Source organism: Microtus ochrogaster, chromosome 7, assembly GCF_000317375.1.
Source record: "Microtus ochrogaster isolate Prairie Vole_2 chromosome 7, MicOch1.0, whole genome shotgun sequence".
NCBI lineage: Eukaryota > Metazoa > Chordata > Mammalia > Rodentia > Cricetidae > Microtus > Microtus ochrogaster.
Genome location: NC_022014.1, coordinates 31130595 through 31151591, shown reverse-complemented (window position 1 = coordinate 31151591; position 20997 = coordinate 31130595). Strand labels below are relative to the sequence as shown.

General features: G+C 50.2%; 1 protein-coding gene across 6 annotated transcripts in view; it reads left to right on the top strand.

Moving 5' to 3' along the window:
• Gas7 (growth arrest specific 7) overlaps positions 1 to 20997 on the top strand; it is a 233929-nt gene that overhangs the window by 186698 nt on the left and 26234 nt on the right. For 5 of the 6 annotated variants that reach the window (XM_026780029.1, XM_013347225.2, XM_005349839.2 and 2 more), the window contains exons 4-7: positions 1418 to 1503; positions 10218 to 10271; positions 18539 to 18628; positions 20599 to 20714. In XM_026780029.1, the coding sequence (XP_026635830.1) occupies positions 1418 to 1503; positions 10218 to 10271; positions 18539 to 18628; positions 20599 to 20714 (346 nt within the window). The remainder of the gene's footprint in view (positions 1 to 1417; positions 1504 to 10217; positions 10272 to 18538; positions 18629 to 20598; positions 20715 to 20997) is intronic. The other variant, XM_013347226.2, reaches the window with a different exon arrangement.

Genomic DNA, 20997 nt, shown 5'->3' with positions numbered 1-20997 from the left:
CATCGGGCCCTGTTGCTTTTGTTTTAGGAAAACTGAGGCTCAATAATTCATGTTGTTGATTGTCATTTATTAATTAGAAGAGCCAAATTTCACAACAACTAGTCCATCCCATCCTCTTTCCATTACCCAGGTTGAACATCCTATCCTCCAAATCCCAAATCTAAATTTTTTGAGCATTAATGTACTTTCGAGCTTTGGATGTGAGAGCATGTATTAGTAATTTTCTCATGGCTGTGACAAAACCACGTGGCAAAGCAACCTAAGGGGCTGGGAGACAGCTTACTGGGGAACGTGTTTGCTGTACAAGCATGAGGAACTGAGTTTCATTCCCAGAATCCACATTTAAAAAAGCCAATATGGCCATGTGTGTCTGTAACCCCATCACTGGGGAGGCAGAGGCAAGCAGATCTCCGGAGCTTGATGGTCATCAGTCTAACCCAACTGATAAGCCCCAGGTCCTGATGGGAGACCCTGTCCCTAAATAACAAGGGTTCTGAAAAGCAACATCAGAGGTTGACCTGGGAAACAACAGAACACACATACACACACACACACAGCCCACACCGAGAGTGCATACTTGAGTGTGTGCACACATACACACACATACAAATGAGAAAGGAAGGGTTGATTTTGTTTCATTATTTGGCAGGATGCAGTCCATCATAACCGGGAAGGCATGGCGAGGGAGTATGGGGCAGCCGGTCACATTACATCTGGAGAGAAAGGGGGAGTTGGGGGAGGAAAGCCAGTCTGCTCCCCAGACTTTTCAGGACCCCTGGCCTGACTTTCAGTCAGTCTAAGCCCACTTAGACTTCATTTTCTTCAGTTAAACCTCCCTGAAAGCAGTCTCCAGTGATGCTCAAAGCTGTGTGTCCCTCTAACTCTACATCCAGTCTGAGGGTGTTGCAGAGTTTGGTTCTTTGGATGGTTGCTACACACCTAGTGTAACATTTTCAAGTCCTGGAAGGTCCAAACTCTGAATTAACATTTTTGATAAAGAATATTCATCCATACGTACGTGACAGCATTCAGAGACCGAAGGTAGAAAAGTCCCCCAGGAAGAAAGAGAAGGAAGAGAACTCATAGAGCTCTGGTGAGGGAGCCACCTGATTCAGGAGGAAGAGACAGGCCCCCTCATCAGCACCTGTGGTGGCAGCTGGGCTCTGATGACCTTGGCTTCTACTGACTGGGCTCCTTAGAAGAAAGTCCGTCCCCTGAGAGTTCAGGACACTGGCTGCCAGGATTCCACTCTTTTTTAGCCCTTAGCTGCAGATCAGATTCCAATAGATGGGCCCTGGCACATGAGAACTCCCACAACCCTGGGAGGAGGTGGGAGAGCGAGGGCTGCTGTGGCCGGAAGTCCAGGGTGCCTGTCTGTGGCCCCCGCAGCATCTGAGCTGTGTCTCTGTCCCCACAGTGAATGGATACCACGCATCAGGGACCCCGGCGCACCCTCCAGAGACTGCCCACATGAGTCTCCGAAAATCCACCGGTGATTCCCAGGTAAGGTGCTGCCAAGGGAGGTAGGGGCAGCTGAGTGTCTAGCTCAGGAAGGATGTAGTTGGGAGTCAGGGACTGTAGCCCTCTTCTGCTGTCAGTGGAAAGTAGCCCAGGGTTGCCCTAACAGTTTTTGATGAAGGATGGGTTGCAGAATTGCAGTTCATTGGTTTTCTAGAAATTGAGGGAGATTTGGAAGAGGAGCTAATGGATTATAATTGTCAGGGCAGGGAGATCCACTCTGCTACCCACAAATTCAATGAGTCCAGATTTCCTGTCAAGTTAGCAGTGTGAGCCAGCCAGGCCATTGTCCTTGTAGTCCTCTGCTGTCTACAGAAAAATGCGACCATCTCATTAACATGGCGTAAGCATAGCTGTAGGAGGCAAAGAATAATGTGTGCTTTTACTTTTGAGTCAGGGTCTTATGTAGCTCTAGCTTTTGATCCTCCTGCCTGCAGCTCCCAAGTGCTGGCACTGCAGGCATGCACACCATACCCAGCTGAAATATGTTTTAAGATTCCCAAACTGCTGTCTCCATCAGAACCGACACGTGTGACATCATGAGATGGGAATCATTAGTATTCCTATGAGCCTGGGACCACAGGGGAGCAAGCTCATGAGATTGAGTGGAGGGTCATAGTGGACCCAATAGTATATCCTATGATTTCCTTATTTGCAGGAAGCTGCATCTAAGCAGGGGCGCGGGGAGTGGGGGTGGAGGTAGTCTCCTTACAAATTAAGAGATTCCTAAGGAAACTTCCAATCCCTGCCATACTTTCTCGGGAATCAGTGCGGCAGCCCTTAGGGGTGATGGTATTGATGGCTGATGGCCACAGTAGTAATGCTGTTGAGAAAAGTAGCTGTGTAGGCTGTGGCCTCCGTGTGGTCACTGAGGGAAAGACCCTGAACTCTGTGAGTGCCATCAGCTAAGCTGCGACCGCCAACTTCAGTGCAGCCAAGGGTGTTGCGTTTGGAAATTTAGTAAGCTGTCCTCTTGGAGCCGAACATTGACTGAGCCCTGGATCAGTAAACTGTGGTAGAGAACTCAAGGTCCAGTCTTAGGCAGGCCTTTCAAGTCTCTTGACTCTTGGGTACGATCTGAGGTGAGCAGGGTGTGCATTCCCAGACACCAGTAGTGGTGCTGCTACTGGAGACCATGTCTGGCTAGTGGGGATTGAGGTTTAGTTAACAGTGCACAGGGCTGAGCCTGATATCATCAAATCCCTGCTCACTTCACTTGTCACAAATCACCCCTGACGTGTGTGTCCTGTTGAGCCACCCTCTCCATGAGCCAATGAGTGTGTTGGAAGGGAAGATGACTTGTCATCTGACTTGAGAGTATTTCTGAAGACATGAGCCTGCCCTGCTGCAGCTAACCATGATTAAACCATGTTGCTCCCCCAGCACCATCAGGAAGGACACTGGAAACAGCTCCCCATTCTTCCTTCCCCAAGGAGATGTGACTCCCCGAGCTCCACACATACTGGGAAACTCAACCATTTAGTACATGCTTGCTTCTGGGGCAGCTTAGGATCTGGAAGCTGATTTAACAGTGTGCTGTAGGCCTTGGACAGAGGAATTTCTCCTCCTGTATCTGTTCTTGGAATGTACTCAGAGATTTATATGTATTCTGATTTCTATGGAAGGCCATTCATACAAGTATTATTTATACCCCTGGAACACTGGACCCAATCTAACTGTCCAATGGTAGGGGACAGGTAGAATGGCCTCCAGTGCTGGACATTAGCCCGTCAGTGACATTACACAGTCAATAAAGAGCATCCCCTTGAAGAAAATGTAATGACTCCAGAAACGCTTCCAACTTGAATCAAGTGGAAGGGACTGGAGAGATGGCCTGGTGACCAAGGGCCTGGGTTCAAGTCCAAGCACCCATGACAGGCAGCTCTCCACAGTCTGTAACTCTAGCAGCTGGAGTTACTAGAGTCTAGCTTCAAGGGATGGCACCCTCTTCCCACCTCCAGGAGAACCTGTACTCATGTATGCATGTGTGTGCACATATGTGCGTGTGCATGTGTGCACATGTATGTGGGCATGTGTGTATATGTATAGGTATGTGCGCAAATGTGTGCATGCATTGTGTGCGTGTGGACGTGTGTGTGCAAATGTGTGTGTGCATGTGTATACATGTGTGTGCATAAGGGGATACAACCCTATTTATTTTTATTTTTATTTTTTTAAATATTTATTTATTATGTATACAATATTCTGTCTGTGTGTATGCTGCAGGCCAGAAGAGGGCACCAGATCCCATTACAGGTGGTTGTGAGCCACCCTGTGGTTGCTGGGAATTGAACTCAGGACCTTTGGAAGAGCAGGCAATGCTCTTAACCTCTGAGCCATCTCTCCAGCCCTACAACCCTATTTAGAAGAAGAAAACTGAGCTTCTGAGAGGAAGGAAGACCAGAGAGTCCATGATGGCCTAACTACATCTCAGTCCAAGTTTCTCCATTGGGGACATTTGGTGACATCTCTGATTTTGATCGTTATCACTGCAGAGTCAATGAATTCAATGAGTAGATGCAAGGGATGTCACTCACTGTACAGTGGACAGGGCAGCCTCCTCAGCAGGGCGTCATCTTCAACAAGGCGTTACTAGCTTGAATATATGAGTAGCGTTGAGTTTGCAAAAGCTTGACCAGAGGACACTAGTAATTTTTATTTTGTTTCTCCTTTCTTCAAGTTTCCTAAGATCAACACATTTCACCTCTATAAAAGGCAGAAACACTCTTTTGGTTAAGAGAACAAAATTTGGCTGCTGGAGAGAGAGCTCAGACGGTGAAGAGCTTCTTACGCAGCCTGAAGACCTGAGTCCAGTCCCCAGAACCCAGAGAAAAGACAGGCCATGGTGGGGATCTTGTAATCCGAGGAAGCAGAGATGGGAGGATTGATGGGGTTCACCGGCCAGCCTGCCTAGTGTAGTTGGTGAACTCTAGGGTGATGACAGGCCCTGTCTCAGAAAACAAAGTCGAGAATGATTGGGATTGGCCTCTGCCTTACCCATGTATGCTCACGTGTGTGTGTGTGTGTGTGTGTGTGTGTGTGTGTGTGTGTGTGTGTGTGTGAGCACACACAGAGTTGCTGAAGGCGTGCGGTGCTGGGTTCCCAGGGAAGGCCAGCTCCAAGGCCTAGGCCTGGTACACAGTGACTATTCTACATAGGCAGGTTAGCAGAATATTCTTTTTGGATAATAACCCTGAAGTTAAAGCCTCATCAAAGAAACAAAAATAAACAATGTAGTATACATAGAAAGGATAAATCTGCATCTACTTCCTGCATCCCAGAACTGTACAGTAGATCCTCTAGGATTCTTTCCAGCTATGAAAAGACAGCATTTGGATAGGGAAGCTGCTACTGTTTAATACGTGTATGAACCACTGGAGCTAATTATCCAAAGAGCTCTAAAGGCTAACTATCAATAGGTTGAGAGCATCTCCCTTAAAGACAGCAGGGCCCAGCCGATGTTTCAGCGTACACAGCATTCTTCAATATTCAGGGGGTTTACTCTCCATCCCAGGCTGTCAGTCACAACTCTCAATTGCTCTTGATAATAACCGAGTGCTCGGGGCATGGGTCAGTGGTAGAGTCTTCTCTACTGTCTCCAAGGCCCAGGGTTCAGTCTCTGGAATGTGCATGCATGTGGACAATAATTGAAACATGATTGAATGAAGAGCTACTTGACAATTTGAGAGGCATGATTTGGGGTCACAGTGACCAAGCCTGTGATTTGCAAAGTACCTGCTGGCTTCTCTCTCTTTAAGCAGGTGAATGGGAAAGAATGGTAGCAGGGAGGGGCAGGAGCATCTGATGTCCCTACCGTTCTGTGTCATAAGTAGTACCCATGGCAGGGTGCCCAAGAGCTCCTGAGGGTTCTGCCCAGTCTTGCGAGACCTGGGTGGATGGGCCCAGGTGGTTGTGGTCTGGTGCCGCCCAGTGGACAGCTTCAGTACTGCAGTCATCAAGGGTGCTGCCTCTTGGGTCCTGGATAGAATAAACACCTTCCTGGTTGGGAGAGAGCCCAGGGGTCAAAGGCTAATAACCTTGCCAACCTCTCCTAGCTTGTATGTCCTTTTCCGGCACACTTTTACCTGAGCCTTTTTGTAATCCATCTTTCCACTATTCTGGCTTCATGACTGCCCCAGAAGAGACAAAGAAAAAGAGGAGGGACTCAGGACTCAGGGCATGTGTTGAAGAAGACAGTTTGATTGGAGAAAGCGCCGAGTTTCGGCATCTCTGCAGCCCTTCCCCAGGCCTTTACTTCAGTCATGCATGCCCCCTTGCACATTTAGGCCTTTGCTAGGCTCTGAGGTCCAGCAAGGCTCCACCCTAGCTGTGGGAGGACAATGGGTCAAGAGTTGTTTAATCTCATCAGCAGTGAGGGCAGGAGGAAGTGTGCACACTGAGAAGCCAAGCTAGGGATGCTGAAGGCAGCAGTAAGGGGCTTCTTAAGAAAAGATGCCAGACTAAAGAGGGGAAGGCAGCAAAAAGGGTTGCTTGACAAAAAGATGGGGATAGGGAATGTTCCAGACAGAGGGGGACAACGTGTAGATGCCTAGCGGCAGGAAGGATGGTGAAGCTTTCAAAGAGCCCAGAGAGGCCAAGTCCGGGTCATGGCATGACTTTTTAAGTTGGTGGGCATAGGAGGGCAGAGGATGGGACTGGAGGGGTCTGCATGGCCCGTCCCAAGGAGCCCAGGTTTATGCCAACAATGCTGGGAATGAAGAGGGTTTTCCTATAGGAAATCCCTGCCAGAGGCACAGGATCCAGGAGATCCTTGGGGAAGGGATGGTAAAAGGCACTTGGGAGAGGGGCTGTTGGCCCCTCATGACGTCACTTATGGCTTAGCAAGTAGTGTGTGTTCTTGGTGACAACAGAGTTGCTCGGGGACAGTCAGGATACCAGCATGTGGAAGTGGCAGTTAACTAAAGTGGAGGAGAATCAGGCAAGGAGTGCAAAATCAGGAGCATCACCAAGTCTCTAGTTTAAAAAAAAAATCCTGCAAAAAGGATGACTCTTTGGAATCATAGGCAAAGGGCAGAATGTGAAAGTATGTACTGTAGGGATCTGTAAATTTATGAAAGTTGAGGGCCTTCCATAACAAAGTCCCACGGACCTACCATGTCACTGGCATTAGGCCAGTGTCGGTTCATGAAAGGTCTCACCCTGCCTCAACACCCTACCTTTTTCTTAAAGCAAAATTCCTGACTGATTGCTCTAAATCAATGGTTTTCAACCTATGGGTCACCACCATCAAAAACTGCACATTTCCTGTGGTCTTAGGAAACCCCGACCATAAGTTTCTTTCTGTTGCTACTTCCTAACTGTAACTTGGCTACTGAGTGGTGTCTCAGTTCCTAAGACCATTGGAAAGATGTGTTCTCTGACGGTCACGACCCACAGTTTGAGAACCACTACTCTAAATGCGAGTATTTCTAATTGTAAATCAAAGGGGGAAAGATATCAAAGTACCACTCCAAGAAAACACCGGTCTGATAACATTACCATAGAGACTCCATAGTCGAATTCTCCAGTAATCCCTAAAATGCCATTTACACCTGCTTTTCTCCCCAGTCCAGGATCCAAGTAAGTGTTTGACATGAAAATGTTGGTTACTTTGTCTCCTTAGCGTCTGTCTCTCTATCTTTGTCTGTCTGTCTGTCCATCTACCTCGCTCTCAAACACAGCTTTGTTTGTGTAGACACAACTAATTATTATTATTGTGTAGTTCCATTATTTAAAATACAATCTGGGGCTACAGCTCAGTAGGCTACAAAGGAGAGATCAATTCCTGGTCCTGCAAAGGAAAAAGAGGGAGAGGGGAGGGAGGGACCGAGGGAGCGTGCCAACTAGACAATTCATTGTTTTTAACAGACTCATAATCGCACATCCCTTATCGCAATGAGTCGTAGAGAATTAACATTACTCCCAAGCCTCCCCCAAGAACGGGCTGTTACTAGCCTACTTTCTGACTGCAAGCTGTCTTTTTATGGCGTTTTTATCTTCAGGAAGGTCAGCTGTATGTGGTCCTCAGAGGCTGATTGCTTTTACCCAGAACGTGTTTGATGTCTGTGTTGAGTGTGCTCAACTTTTATTCCTACGGCTGAATAGTCTGCCATGATACGGCCAGTTTTGTCATCTTTCTTGCTCCAATCTCTTTGTCTAGGCTGATATCCCAGGGCTTTTCTTTCGCCTGCCCTCACACTGACTTCTAGTCTATGTTGTGAAGAAGACTCCTAGCCATTGTCTTGTAGGCCGACCTACATTCTTAATCGGCTGGCATTCTCCTTCTTAGACCCCAACTTGGGGTTTGACAGGAGCTCTGTATGGGGTGAGCTGCCTGCTGCCTGTGGCGTCTCTGGGGACACACACGTCCAGACCTGTGCACTGCTGGGGAGGCTCCAGATCACTGAAATAACTTCTGGATTTATTTCATTCATTTCTCTTTCTAATTGGTCAGTAACCCGCGGGGCACTAGTACGACACCGTGGAACTGTCCTGCCGCCTGATTTTAGACCGTGACAATCACAGTCTCAACCCCTTCGACCCTGGGACTTCTGAGCAATGAACTCTACGTACGTTTTTGTGGGTCTTCTGGAATGGCATGTTCCCTCTGCCCACTGTGGAGTGAACCCACTGAGGTCATTATTCTTACTGAGCTCAGGTGGTACCCTACTGTAGCCTTTGGGGGTCATCTTTAGACTGGCTCCTTTGCCCTTTTGTTATCTCCTCATCATTATTTGAATTCTCTTGTATTCGCTGTTCCTATGTTCCCAGGAACCTGCATTCCCCTCAGTGGGGAATAACAAAAGCCACCACTAGAGGGTGACTCTTGTAGGCTTTCTTGCCTCTTAGTCCCTCACACCTCCAGTAACAACAGCAGCTATAACCGCCTGTGGCCAAGGCCATTGACCCCTGGCTGCCCATGACCAATCCTGGACTGCAGTAGGCACCCAAGGATGGTGGCAGAGTCATGTTGGTCCTTGACAGGGAGACTTGCTAAGAGAATCTAGCCCTGAGGTGGGACTGCTCCTTTTTTTGGCAGGTATGGGCTTGACCAATGTGGCTGTGGAAAAGACCCATGGAGAGATCTTGTCCCTGCCTTTTCTTGATGACCAGGGCTCTTGTTGGGCATCCTCTGCTTGTTGTCTGCCAGGGGCACTTTTCGTGAATGTCCCGGAGGAGAAATAGTAGCTTGGAAGGATGCAGGCCAGACCAGGCGGATATGATGATGCTTTAAAAAATAGATACAGAAGCTGACCACAAACTTGACATCACCATAACCTGTCAGGGTGACAGAGGAGCTGCCACAAGCACAGGTGCCTGGATAAAGAAATTAAAGTTGGTCAGATCAGTGTGCCTCCAGTGAGGGTTCCAGCTGCTCAGGGTGGAAGCTGGCTAGAGCTGTGTGAGACCCGGTGGTGATGGCCCATTTTACAGATGGAAACCCTGAGGTTCTAGGAAGTCAGTTCCATGGCCTTCATCTCAAAGTTAGTCATCCATGAAAGGATGCTCCTTAAGGTTGCTTTCCACCAAGACCTCTAAGGATGTGAGTTTTCTCCAAACAGGCTCTTTACTGGCCCAAGCAAGACAGTAAGGCTGTCCATAAGAAGGGTCTGTGGTGAGCTCCAGTTGGCCTGGCTTGCTGATGGCTTCCTGAGGCAGAAACAGCCCCACCCCCACCCCACAGATGTTCACCTAGCCAGGGTCCGGGGCTTGAGTATGACTAGAATCACCCAGTTTCCCTGAGATGCACTGGTAAAGCCCTTCGTACTTTTGGACACATGCCAGCCCCAGAACATACACAGAGTGGTCACCCATGGTTGCCTGGAGGGAGCTGTTTCCAGGGGCATTGTGGGACCCAAGACAATGGCATCTCAGGGTTCTGTCTGGGGAAGCCGTGGAGTGTAACCCTGAGCGTAACTGCTGAAGGACTGAGCGTTGTCCCATATTAAATGTGACGCTATTTTTAGCTGGCCATTCTTGGCCATCTCCACCAACATAATAGTGGGACTCTGGGCATCACCTGTGGGTGCAGAGGCAACCAAAACTCCAGCTTTCTTGCTGACAATGGGGACAGTATGAAAAGTCACTCCAGGAGGGTACTCTGCTTGCGAGAAACCGCCGCGACTCCCAAGCGCTGGCACAGTGGCACGTTGCCAAAGTGACTGAGCTGCGCCCTGTGCTCATTCCACGAGCATTCACCATTTGCTGTTACGGACTCGGGAGGGTTCAGAATGAGGTGTCGTGTGCTGAGTCTCCTGTGCCCCTGTGGGGTGGGTGGTGGAGTGGCCTACAATCTGCCTTAACTCTCTCTTCCCCTGCTATTCCACTCCCCTGCTTTGGCACCGTGGTCTGGTTACCAGCAGAGGGCAGCGGAGGGGTTAACTCCCCCAAATCCCAGTTGGAAAGGAGAGGAGGGGAGACCTGGTTTGCTGAGGTTCCCCGGGAGCCTGAACTCAGCCTTCCTTCTACTTCGCCTGGAGCCTGTGCACTCTGGAACAGCTTGGACTCTGAGATGCACTTGCCTGCCCTGGCCCAGAATATGGTGACTCAGGAGTTAACCGCAGGCTGACACCCCTGAACTTCCCCAGCTCAGGGTTCTTAACCAATCCCTCCACCCACCTGGGGAAGGAACGGGAATGGGGAAAAAAATGTCCAACATGGAGAACAGCTTTGATGATGGGTCTCACCTCTCTCACCAGAACCTGGGATCCTCGTCGCCGAGCAAGAAACAGAGCAAGGAAAACACCATCACAGTAAGTGGCTTGACTGTTGGTGGGGGGAGGGCTCCAGGGCTGGGGCTGTGGGTCACAACTGGGCTGTTGCCATGGCAACGTGGACCGCCAAACCCAGAATCGATGCTCACTAGGAAATAAAGAAGTTGCAGCCAAAGCTTGGGTTTAGCTGAAGTTACCCCCATCCCCTCCCTCTGTTAATTTCCCCTTTTGCTTGCTCTCCCCCGGTGAAGGGGTGGAAGGCAGGAGGCTGTAAGGAGACAGAAGCTGCTTCTGTGTGGTGGGCAGGAGAAGGTGCTTGTGGGGGAGCAAGTTGAAGGGGGTGGAGTGTGCTGTGTGCAGAAATGTGACATGGAAATTACAGCCACCGCAGGGCTGCTTTTGTGCAGGGAAACTTCTGGAAGATGTCAAAGTTAAAAGCAAGAAAAAGCTCCCTACAAATAGCATTTCTGGGAGTCCCTGATGAGAAAAGCTCCTGTCCAAACTCTCAGGGATCCTCCCCAGTGCTAGCCAGATACCTCTGTGGGGATGGAGCGTGGGCCCAACTCCTCCCTCACAACCCCGTGATGCACTGGGGTCAGGACATCTCTATCCTAGCCTCTAAGGGAGGGAGCTGCCTAGATTCTTAGCCAACAACCCAGAGAGTTGAGAAGTGAGGTCTGTGTAGATTTGCTATCCTGGCATGAGTTCCTGGCACGACTTATAACCTTGGGCTCCTTGTCACCCTGTTCTGAACTGCCCTGACTACCTCTGCAAAGATAAAACCCTGAGTGGGTGCATCGGACCATTCTGCTGTGCGGGGAAGAGCGAGCCAGACAAACAGTAATAGCAAGCAATCGTAATAACCTGCCGTCAACTTAGTGCCCGCTTGGTACACCAGGACTGCTCCTAGGGCTTGCTGCCTGCGGTGTGAGCTGTGGTTAACAGAATCGACCCCAGGAGGGGATTATACACCTGGACTCTGAAGCCAGAGTGTCACTTACCTCACTCACAAAGCTGTGAGTTCGAGCTAGTTTCCCAGCCTCTGCTGGTGCCTGTTTCTACAAAGCAGGGAAGTGAGGGCTTCGGCAGTGGGGGAGTGGAGTGACTTGGTCCATAGTCGTAAGCACCTAGAACAGAGTCGGGCATGCACCCCGTACCTGATATGCATTAGCGTGGCCATCACACTGTACACAGACAAGGAAACTGGGGCACAGTGTAGCACTATGCCCAAGTCACCTAGCTAGGAAGCTTCAAGATTCAAAAACTCAGCTCGTGCCCACTGGCAATGCCCCTCCTGAGCTGGTGTAGGTCCCTCAGGCCATCACCCTGCCTTGACCCTTCGGAGTCTCCTGGAAACTGGGCAGGGCGGCTCAGCTTGCTGCAACCCTGCAGCAGCCACAGCTTCTCTTTCTAGAGAATCTAGAGGAACCTGGTAGGGCATAGGCCGACCTAGGTTCAGACTTTGGAGGGCATGGTCCCTATCTTCACATTGCTACTAAATGCTCCAAAATGCTGAAGCAAGAGGAGAACTACTCAGAGCCAACAGAAACGGGGAGAAAGGAAGAAGAGAAAATAAGAGGGAGACACATTTTCACATTCTAGAAACAAACACCGAAATGAAAAGAGATGGGCCCGTGCAGCACTGGCTCTTGTCTTAAAGGCACATGGTGATGGAGCCCAGTCAGAGTCAGGCCCCTGCTGGGTCCTTGCAGTCAGAGCTTCTGAATATGGCCCGACTTTGTCGCTTGTCACTCCTGCCTGCTCTTTCCCTCTGGCCGAGATGGCCTGCAGCTTGCAGCTGGTACCAAGGTCCTGAGACACTGTTTAAGGTGTGGATTTCTGAAAAACATCTATAGATGGTCTCTCTGGGGGCGAGGACCAAAAACTGCATTTCTGTCAACATTAGAGAGGGTTGATGTGAATGCTTACACCCTGGAGAACTGTTGCTGGGAAAATTGAGCAAAAGAGGGAGTGGCCACAGGTCACACAGCAAGGGAGAAAGAAACCCAGGACTCGATCACATCCAGGTCTCCCTACTGGCAACCTGGCTGCTTGCCCATGTATCCCTTGGATACCCCAACCCTTTATCACTTCAGAATGAAGACCTGAGTCATTATTTCCCTCATGTGGTACCCTGTCTCCACACCCAGCCCGCTAGCTCCATGTGCAAGCCCCGTAGAGCTCAGCACTTCTTCACAGGATGGGACGGCCCTGTACCAAGAAGGCTGAGACACCAGCTTCCTGTTCTGGGGGAATACAGGAATGTAGTGAGCAGTTTCCATGCCGTCTGACCTGGGAGGCAGCCACTGACAGGCCCTGCCAGGGCAGGATGCATGTCCTCAGTCAAGGAGCAGGGACTGAGCTGGATTTGAAGTTCAGTGGCCCGGAGCTAGTTTAGAAGAACAGGCACATGGGCCCACTGGCAGCAGATACAGGGCTGGCAGCCATGCCTGGGTCTCTTTCCTGCTGTCAGTAGCGTTAGGTTGGCAGGTGGGGGCAGGGCACCGTTTGATTGGGAGTGGCAGGCATTAATGGCCGCTCACTGCCCTCAGCATAAACTTGACACATCAAGATATAGAGGGTTTGAGCAATAATGGCAGAGAAGGCCCGAGGCACAGTCTCCTGGAAGGAGGAACTAGAGGGCCCTGTGGTCCTCCGCTTGGATGCCCAGCGTGATGAAGCATGGCATCTTGGGAGGGAGCTAGTGGCTGGAGGGAAGCCCATGGGATCCTTTCCAGTCTTCTCGCTTTCCTGGGTCAGGGTCACACAGCGTTGTTAGCTGCAGCCTGGGTTACCAAACTCTGTAACCTTAACCTGAAGGCTGGAAGGAGACTATCACCCCGCCCTGGACACAGACTGTACTGCCCTACAATGAGAGCAGGTGCCCCGGTCTCCCATGTCAGCCACTCAGGTGGGTCACACATGTGTTCTGCATCCCTGGTGGACCAGTCAGATGCCTGACCAACTGCTGCCGCCTCTTTGGTGCCTTCAGCGAATGGCTGGGAGCAATTCTCTTGATCTGCAGCGTGCCTCAGTCAAACAGCCCCTGCAATAGGAAGTGTTCCATCCATGGGGGTGGGCAGCGGTGTTTCTCCATGTGGCTGTGCCGAAGACTGGGGATCCCCAGAGGAGACAGTAGAAGTGGCCACACCACATACACACACATTGACGGGCACACCCCTCCTCTGTTTCCTGCTCAACAACTGTCTTTGGCATGAGCAGGGCCTTGCTACACTTCGCCCCAGTGAGTTAGACAAGTCATGTGTTGACGGGATTCAAATGCTAGTCTGGACCTAGTATCCTAGTCTGGATTCAGGCCATGACTCTACTACCGCATTCAAACTCTGGGATCTTGCTTAAGTGACTTAACCTCTCTGTGCTTCGGTGGGTGCCTTGAATGGCTGTTATGAGGACTGTATGAGTCCACACATGGCGAGACTCCGGACATGATTAGCACTCACAGAGCATAAAGTAAATCCCTGGGCTGTCTCCCGTGCAGCAACAGGAGGAACCGAGGTTCCCACTGCTCCCAGCAGGCTATTGGAGGAGGCACGCCTTTCCTAAGGGTGCAGCTGAACATTCCTAGCTCCTGCATGGTGATCTCCAGGAGGGGAAAGGAACCTGCCCACGGAGATATTCATAGAGAAAGACATGTCTGACTTTCTCTTATTTCCTGGAGTATTGTGGCCCTGCTAATGGAGGCCTGAGCATCACAGAGGGGCAGCAAGAGAATGATGGACTGGTACTTGAGAGGGTACTTGAGTGGCACTCTCCTGTGCCCCTCTAGCTGCGTGACAGTGGCCTGTCAGCCTCTGTGCCTCGTCTCCTCCCCTGTGCGTGTTTGCACCACTGTTGCAGGTGGACATTTTTGCTCTGGTTGCTTCATTGCGCCTCACTTACAACACCCTCTCCCGCTGAAGCCTCCTGATCTCCGGAATCCTCTCATTTTTCTCCTTATAACCCAACACCGTCAGCCAGGCCCGGGTCCTCGCGTTCTCGCCTGGGCACTGTTGGCATTTGGGGTCAAGGGCAGTCCTGAGCCTTTCCTGCCCTGGGACCACAGTCATATCCTTTTACCTCTCCAAACTGCAGCCTCCATCGTATGGGGCTGGGAACTCACTCAGAGAGCACCGTCCTGTCCATTTCATGTTCACACTAGACCCTTGGTGGCTAACTGTCTTCAGCACAGACATCTGGACACATCTGCCGGAGTCCTTCTTGCTTCTGAGCCAAACTCAGCCTACATGTGTGTGAACACACACACACTCAAGCACTCATATACTCATACACACATGTGTGCACAAATACACACACACAGATACACACACACACACATAGAGGCTCCAGCCCCCCTCCTACCTGAAATACCCTTTCCTCTATCAGCCTGCTTGCTTAGATCCTCCTCAAGTACCACTTCATCTAAGAATCATTCCAGCAGCCCCAGCCCTTCTTGTGGCCTCAGCATCCCATGCCTGCCCTAATGGAGAGGCGTATCCCAAGAATAATCACCCCTTAACTATCAGGCTCTTGAGAACATACACTGTACCTCAGACCTGGTTCCTAGTCATTGCAATAATGATGCTTTGTTGAATACCCGCTGTTTGCCTGATGTGCAGGACCTAGGAAAACCTTAGGATAGGATGGTCTCCATCCCTTCACCTGCCCTCATGGGCAAGCTGTCAGCAAGGAAAGGAAGAAGAAAAAGCCATCAGGAGTACATCAAAGACGTATGTGTACAGGGTGCTGGGGAGACCTGGCATAGCAGATAAAACCCGACATGGCACATGCAATGGAGGAGCTATCCGGTAAACATTCAGCTCTACCGCCAGCCTGACCTGGATTTGAACACTTCTGTGATCTGATTTCCTCAGTGTTGTGCACTTCTCTACCTGACCACCAGGGGGAGAAGAACACTGAGGATTCAGGGAAGTCCCATTGGGTAACAGGAACCAGAAGTGACAGAGGCAGTGACAGGCACCCCAGGGCTCCTGACCAGGGCATCCAAGAACTAATAGCCCCAGAGTGGCGGAAATATCATGAGTCTCCAGCTTCTCCCACCTTCACTCCCGCCCAGGCCCCATCCTTCCATGGCTGGTCCAGGTGACTCTGAGACACATTACACCATGGCTCCAGGACAACGGAGGGGTCAAATGGAACATAATCAAATCCCAGCTATCCTATAGACCTTCTGTGCCTTGGAGCCAGCTGAGGATTGCCATTGGAGGGGATTCCTGTTACTCTCTCCGCTTTGGACTAACAGAGTCTGTCTTCTCTTCATGGGCATCCTGGGGTAGATAGTACCATCCTTTCTCTGAATGTGGGTCCTCTCAGGGAGGATGCTAGGCATGGCTAAACAAGACCCATTTTCTGCTTGCCCTGACCCATCATTGGCCAAGCCACTTGTGATAAACTTCTTCCTTTGTGGCCTAGGCCAAGAGCAGTTTGGATGATGACTGATGAAGAGGGTCGGGGGAGATCATAAGGTTCCTTAGAAATCAGTACTGCCTACTTTGAGTACCACGGCCCCTAGCCACAGGTCCCCATCTGTGAATTCAGCCAGCTGAGGATCCCCTAGCCACAGGTTGAAAACTGTGTCTGTACTCAATTGTACAACCTTTATCCTTGATATTACTCCCCATTCAATACAGTAGAACAACTATTCAGCTCAAATTATTAAGTATTATAAGACTATGGAATGCAGGGGGGTCTGTGTTTGTTATATGCAAATACGGTGCCATTTTACATAAGGGAGCTTGGTATCTATAAATTTTGCCACCCATGTGAGGCCTGAAAATGGTCCCCACCCCTCCACTCCCAGATACTTAGGGGTAATTGTGCCTTAAATCTGTGGATTCTGTGATTATTTATTTATTTGCATGGATGTGTTTGTGTGTGCATGGTTGCGTGTGCACAGTTATGTCTACACACTCACATGCATGTGGAGACCAGAGGAAAGTGTGTCTTTCTCTATCACTCTCTGCCTAAATTTCCTTGAGATAGTCTCTCGCTAAACCTGGAGCCAGCCTGGCAGTCAGCAAGTTCCCAGCAATCCTCCTGTCTCTGAGCCTCATGCGGCCATGCCTGACTTGTCACTGGAGTTGCAGGAGTTTGAACGCAGATCCTCATGCACGCACAGCAAGCGCTCCTACCCACTGCCTCTCCAGCCCTGATTCTGTGATTCTTAGCTCCTGATTTCTTTACTGTTAGAAATCTTATATCATTAAATTACATTGAAGCTTTCATAAAGGTGACTGTCATCACCAATATGGCTTAACCTCCATACCCTGTTTTTATGCTGGCCCCAAGCAGCACCCACTCAGTGGGAGGCTGGCAAGGCCCCTAAAGAAGACTCAAATCAGGACACCTCACAGCCGGGAGGGACTTCAGCCTAGATCAAGAACTTGGAGAGACCCTTTCCTGAGGCTGGACATGAGATGGTGCCTGCTCTATCCCCTGCCCTCCACCCCCGCCATCCAGCCCCTAACAACAGCTGCAGGCCAGAACTTCTTCACACTGAACCAACTGGGGCAGAATTCAGTGCTGTTGAACTCTAAGGCACTGTAACATTCCTGGCCCCCTTCCTACCATGTCATCATGCTTCTTCCCAAAGGAGCCCCTGCCTTATCTCACCAATGTCAATGTCCTTTTCCTTCTGGACAGCACTTCCGGGTCTCCTCACCCAGCCTTGTGAGGGCAGCTGCTGCTCCTGACAGCTGGTAGGCTGGAAGGGCAATGCACTAACTACCACAGGCTCTCCCGCCCTTAAGTCAGAGGTCCCAGGGTCTGATTCAACTGACATGGGAGTTTGCTGGTTGGCCATAGCATTTTGTTTTTGTTTTTAATTTTAATCTCAAACAATTGCCATCACTGAAAGCTTAAGACAATTGACATACCAACCCCAATCTTTGGCTAACCTGGAATCAGCTCATAGTCTGGTGGTGTGGAGCAGGAATCTGAATCTGCCCATGAGATATGTGTCCACAGCCTGTAGCCCCTGCCCAAAGCACAAGCTGTTTCCCTCCTGTCTTGGTTGTAGATTCTGTGTCACAGGGGTGCCTGGCTGTCTGCATGACCCTCCTAGGTCAGAGCTTGAAGACAATCTGCCACCCTCTGTGGGTTCCTGGTTGGCTTATCCATTCAGCACCAGAACTCCCCACTGTGACAGATGACTGGTCTGTGAGGTGAGGTTGGAGGAAGATGCCTTGGTGTGAGGCTGGGGAATTGCAATCCCATCAGAAAAGCAGCAAAGCCACTCCCACAAAGGGGGCAAGCCACTCCCACAAGGGGGCAAGCCACTCCCACAAGGGGGCAAGCCACTCCCACAAAGGGGGGCAAGCCACTCCCACAAAGCTGAGGCAGCTAGGGAGGATCACAAACACAGCTGGGAGAAACAATAGCTTTAAGCACCCAGAAACTTCCACACCACATTCTCCATCCTTAGGGCCAGCCCCAAGCCTGCACCCTGGATTATATGTTTAAACTGTGGATGTTCATACCACAGTATGAAACTCTCACCCCCGACCCCCAGGTGCTTCTAAGTCAGCCCTATCCTTGGCTCTTCTTAGAAGCAAATTCAGATTTAGTTGTTGGCTTCCAGTATGATCCCACACAGGACATACCAAACACACAGATATTGCCCCACTTCTTCGTACAAATGGAGCACACTGTGATGCTAAAACCATTCTACACATCATCTGTGTACCACTGTGCACTCAGGTGCACTTGCCCCTTAGCAGTGCATCCAGGTACTGTTCCTCATCAGTGGAACGAACTCTATTGCTCTAGCACTGATTTGTTTTTCACGTACGCATTCATTGTACGTGGCACTGTGTCTTATAAGGTCGCTAGCCTCCTGCCTCTCCTTCCTGGGTGCTGGGGTTGAAAATGGTACCACCACTCCTGACTCGTCTCAGACTTTCCTTACGAATTCCCCCCACCATTGGACAGTGTGGTTCTGGTCCAGCCTTTGAAAGCGTAGCCAGTGTATGGTAGATACCAGGCACATACATCCCTGCACACATAGGCAGTTACATCTGTAGCACCATCTCTCAGAAGCACGGTGGCTGGGTCGCAAGATCTGGGCATTTACAATTGTGATAGATCCGATTAAATTGTCACCAGAGAGCTTTCCCTCTTCGTAGCCTCTAGGATGGGTGTGGGGGCCAATTGCCTCCTATAGAAAGTACCCACTGGCTGCTGGCAAAGGGCAAGATTGCTGAGTACATTCCACCAAAGTGGCCCCAGAGAGGTGTCCTTTGTGCTCTGGCCACCTGATCCAGCAGTGACAGCATTCTCTTTCTTTGCAGATAAACTGTGTGACATTCCCTCACCCAGACACAATGCCTGAACAACAGCTGCTCAAGCCGACTGAGTGGAGCTATTGTGACTACTTCTGGGTGAGTCCTGCCTCAGTTTCTCTCCTCTGTGACCCCAGCAGCAGCATACACCTGGGAAGGGTGAAAGGGGCCTTTCTTGTTGAAGCTGCAAAGTGTGGTGTCCAGTCTGGCATCTCAGACAGGACTTTTGCTGGATTCTGGATCATCTGGCAGTCCCAGGAAATCTGTGTGGTTTTCCTGCCCTGTAACACAGCCAGAATGCCAGAAAGCTGAAAGACAGCTCCCTCCAGGGCTGGATGGAGGCAGGAGACTAGAATTACTTTTAATAAAGAAATCTGAGCTTCAGGCCTGCTCAACACCACTGTGAGTGGCCTTGGGGACACGCTCTGCCTCTCGGCATGTTGCTTTCCCCAGCCGAGTCATGAGGAAGTCGGGTACAGAGATGTATAAACTGTCTCTTTCAGCACCCGCGGCTCTCAAGTCCTTGTGTATTGCTTAGTGGGTACAAAGCTGCCTGTTGCAAGATGAGAAGTTTCTATTGATGATGGATGGCAGAACGTCACCACCTCAGTCTCTATACTCTTAGTGTCACTAAACTGTATATGCACTTAGAAATGATGATGACAACAATAAATCTCACATTATGTATATTTTCCCACCGTTAAAATGATGTCTTAACGTGTATGCACAGTCCCGTACATCAAGGATGCCAGAGCTAGCCCAGAGCACTTGCGGTTTGAAGTTGCAGGGACACTGACCCTTCTGCAGCCATAGTAGTGAGGGTTCACGGCACCTCGGCCGTCTATAGAAAACGACTAAATCTCTATAAGGCACTTTCGGGAAGACCCCAAGGAACAATCAATAAATAAAACCTCTTCTCACTATGGCACAGAATGGATTATCTGCCCTCTTTTTATATCTGCTAAATACTAGCCCAAAGTGCTTTTTCTTTCTCCCAAATCCTGCACCCCTTAGGAAGCACCCAAAGCTTCCTGCTTGTCCTGCTACTCAAGCTGTCCTGCTTGTAAGATAGAGGTCTGAAGAGGACATGGAAGCTTTGAGGGCTGTGAGAGATGACCCAGGAGAGAGACATGTATGCAGTAAGGAGACGGGAAGATTCTGGAGGCCTGAACCAAGTCGTGTCTTTGCTGTCTGTAGTAGGGAGGTACTGAAGGAGTTTTGAGAAAGACTTGGGTGTAACCTGTGCTGTGTCTGTTGCAGATGGGAATGGAGGGTGAGAGGCAAGTGAGTGGACCAGGAAGAATGGGTGACAGCTGCAGAAATAAAGAGTGGCTGTCATGTGTGTGGAAGACATCCTTAGGACTCTAGGGGGGGAGACAAGAAAGTCGTGGAGCTGGGCAGAGCATGTGATCCTGCCTGTTGTTCACTGGCATCCTGGGGATGTCCTTCTTTTGCTAGTTTGGGTTATGTTGAGAGACCGCCTGGCCACCCTGTGCATCTGTTTCCCAAGGGTTGGGATCACAGGCCTACACCGCCATGCTTAGTTAAGAGTTCTCACCTTAACCTGAACTCTGGCTCCTGGTCCCTCGGTGGTTTTCCTTTTCTGACTGTCAAAGCCTTTTCCTCTTAGTAGAAACATCTCCTCGATGGCACAGTCTTTGGAGCACACTGTTCTTGTAGGTTTTTCTTAGAGCCAATGAGTCGTTCAGCCTGTTTACCCCCGAGGGAAGCAGGTTTGGGCTTAGTCATTGGGGTGACTTCCTTGCCATTCTATCAAGATGTAGCATCCACAGCATGAAGCGAGCACACCTTAAGCATCCATAGAGAAGCCTCAGGCGGGCATGGTGGTAATCTCCCTGTAAGGAAAGGTGTTAGTGGTATGCTTTGGGTCAGTGTTGCTGAAGAAAGAGTGTCACTATGGTCAGGACAGGGAAGAGGGCCCATGAAGCTCTTCCCGGTGAGAGGGGTTTCTGCAAGCTGCAGTGGCTCCCTGGCAATGATCTGCAAGGGATCCTAGAAATGCAGAATGCAGCCTGCTCCCAGATGACTGGGCTTTTGTTTCCTCCTAGGCGGATAAGAAGGACCCACAAGGCAATGGCACCGTGGCTGGGTTTGAACTGCTGCTGCAGAAGCAACTGAAAGGCAAGCAGATGCAGAAAGAAATGTCTGAGTTTATCCGGGAAAGGTGAGATCAATGCCCATGTAGCCCTGGAGCTGGCCACCACCAGGCCCACTCTGAACCCTGGACCCCAGGGGAGTGGATAGCTGGTCATGCTTAGCCCTGGGACAGATGTGGCCAGCAGATATGTGGTGTAGACATGGATAGTGTTTCTAAAGATTTGAACCAATATCTAAAGAATTGAAAGAAGGAGGCCAGGAGTTCAAAGTCATCCTCAGTTGTGTAATATGGCTTATCTGAACTACATGAGACCTCAATATATGTATTGAGACACATGAATGTGCATGCA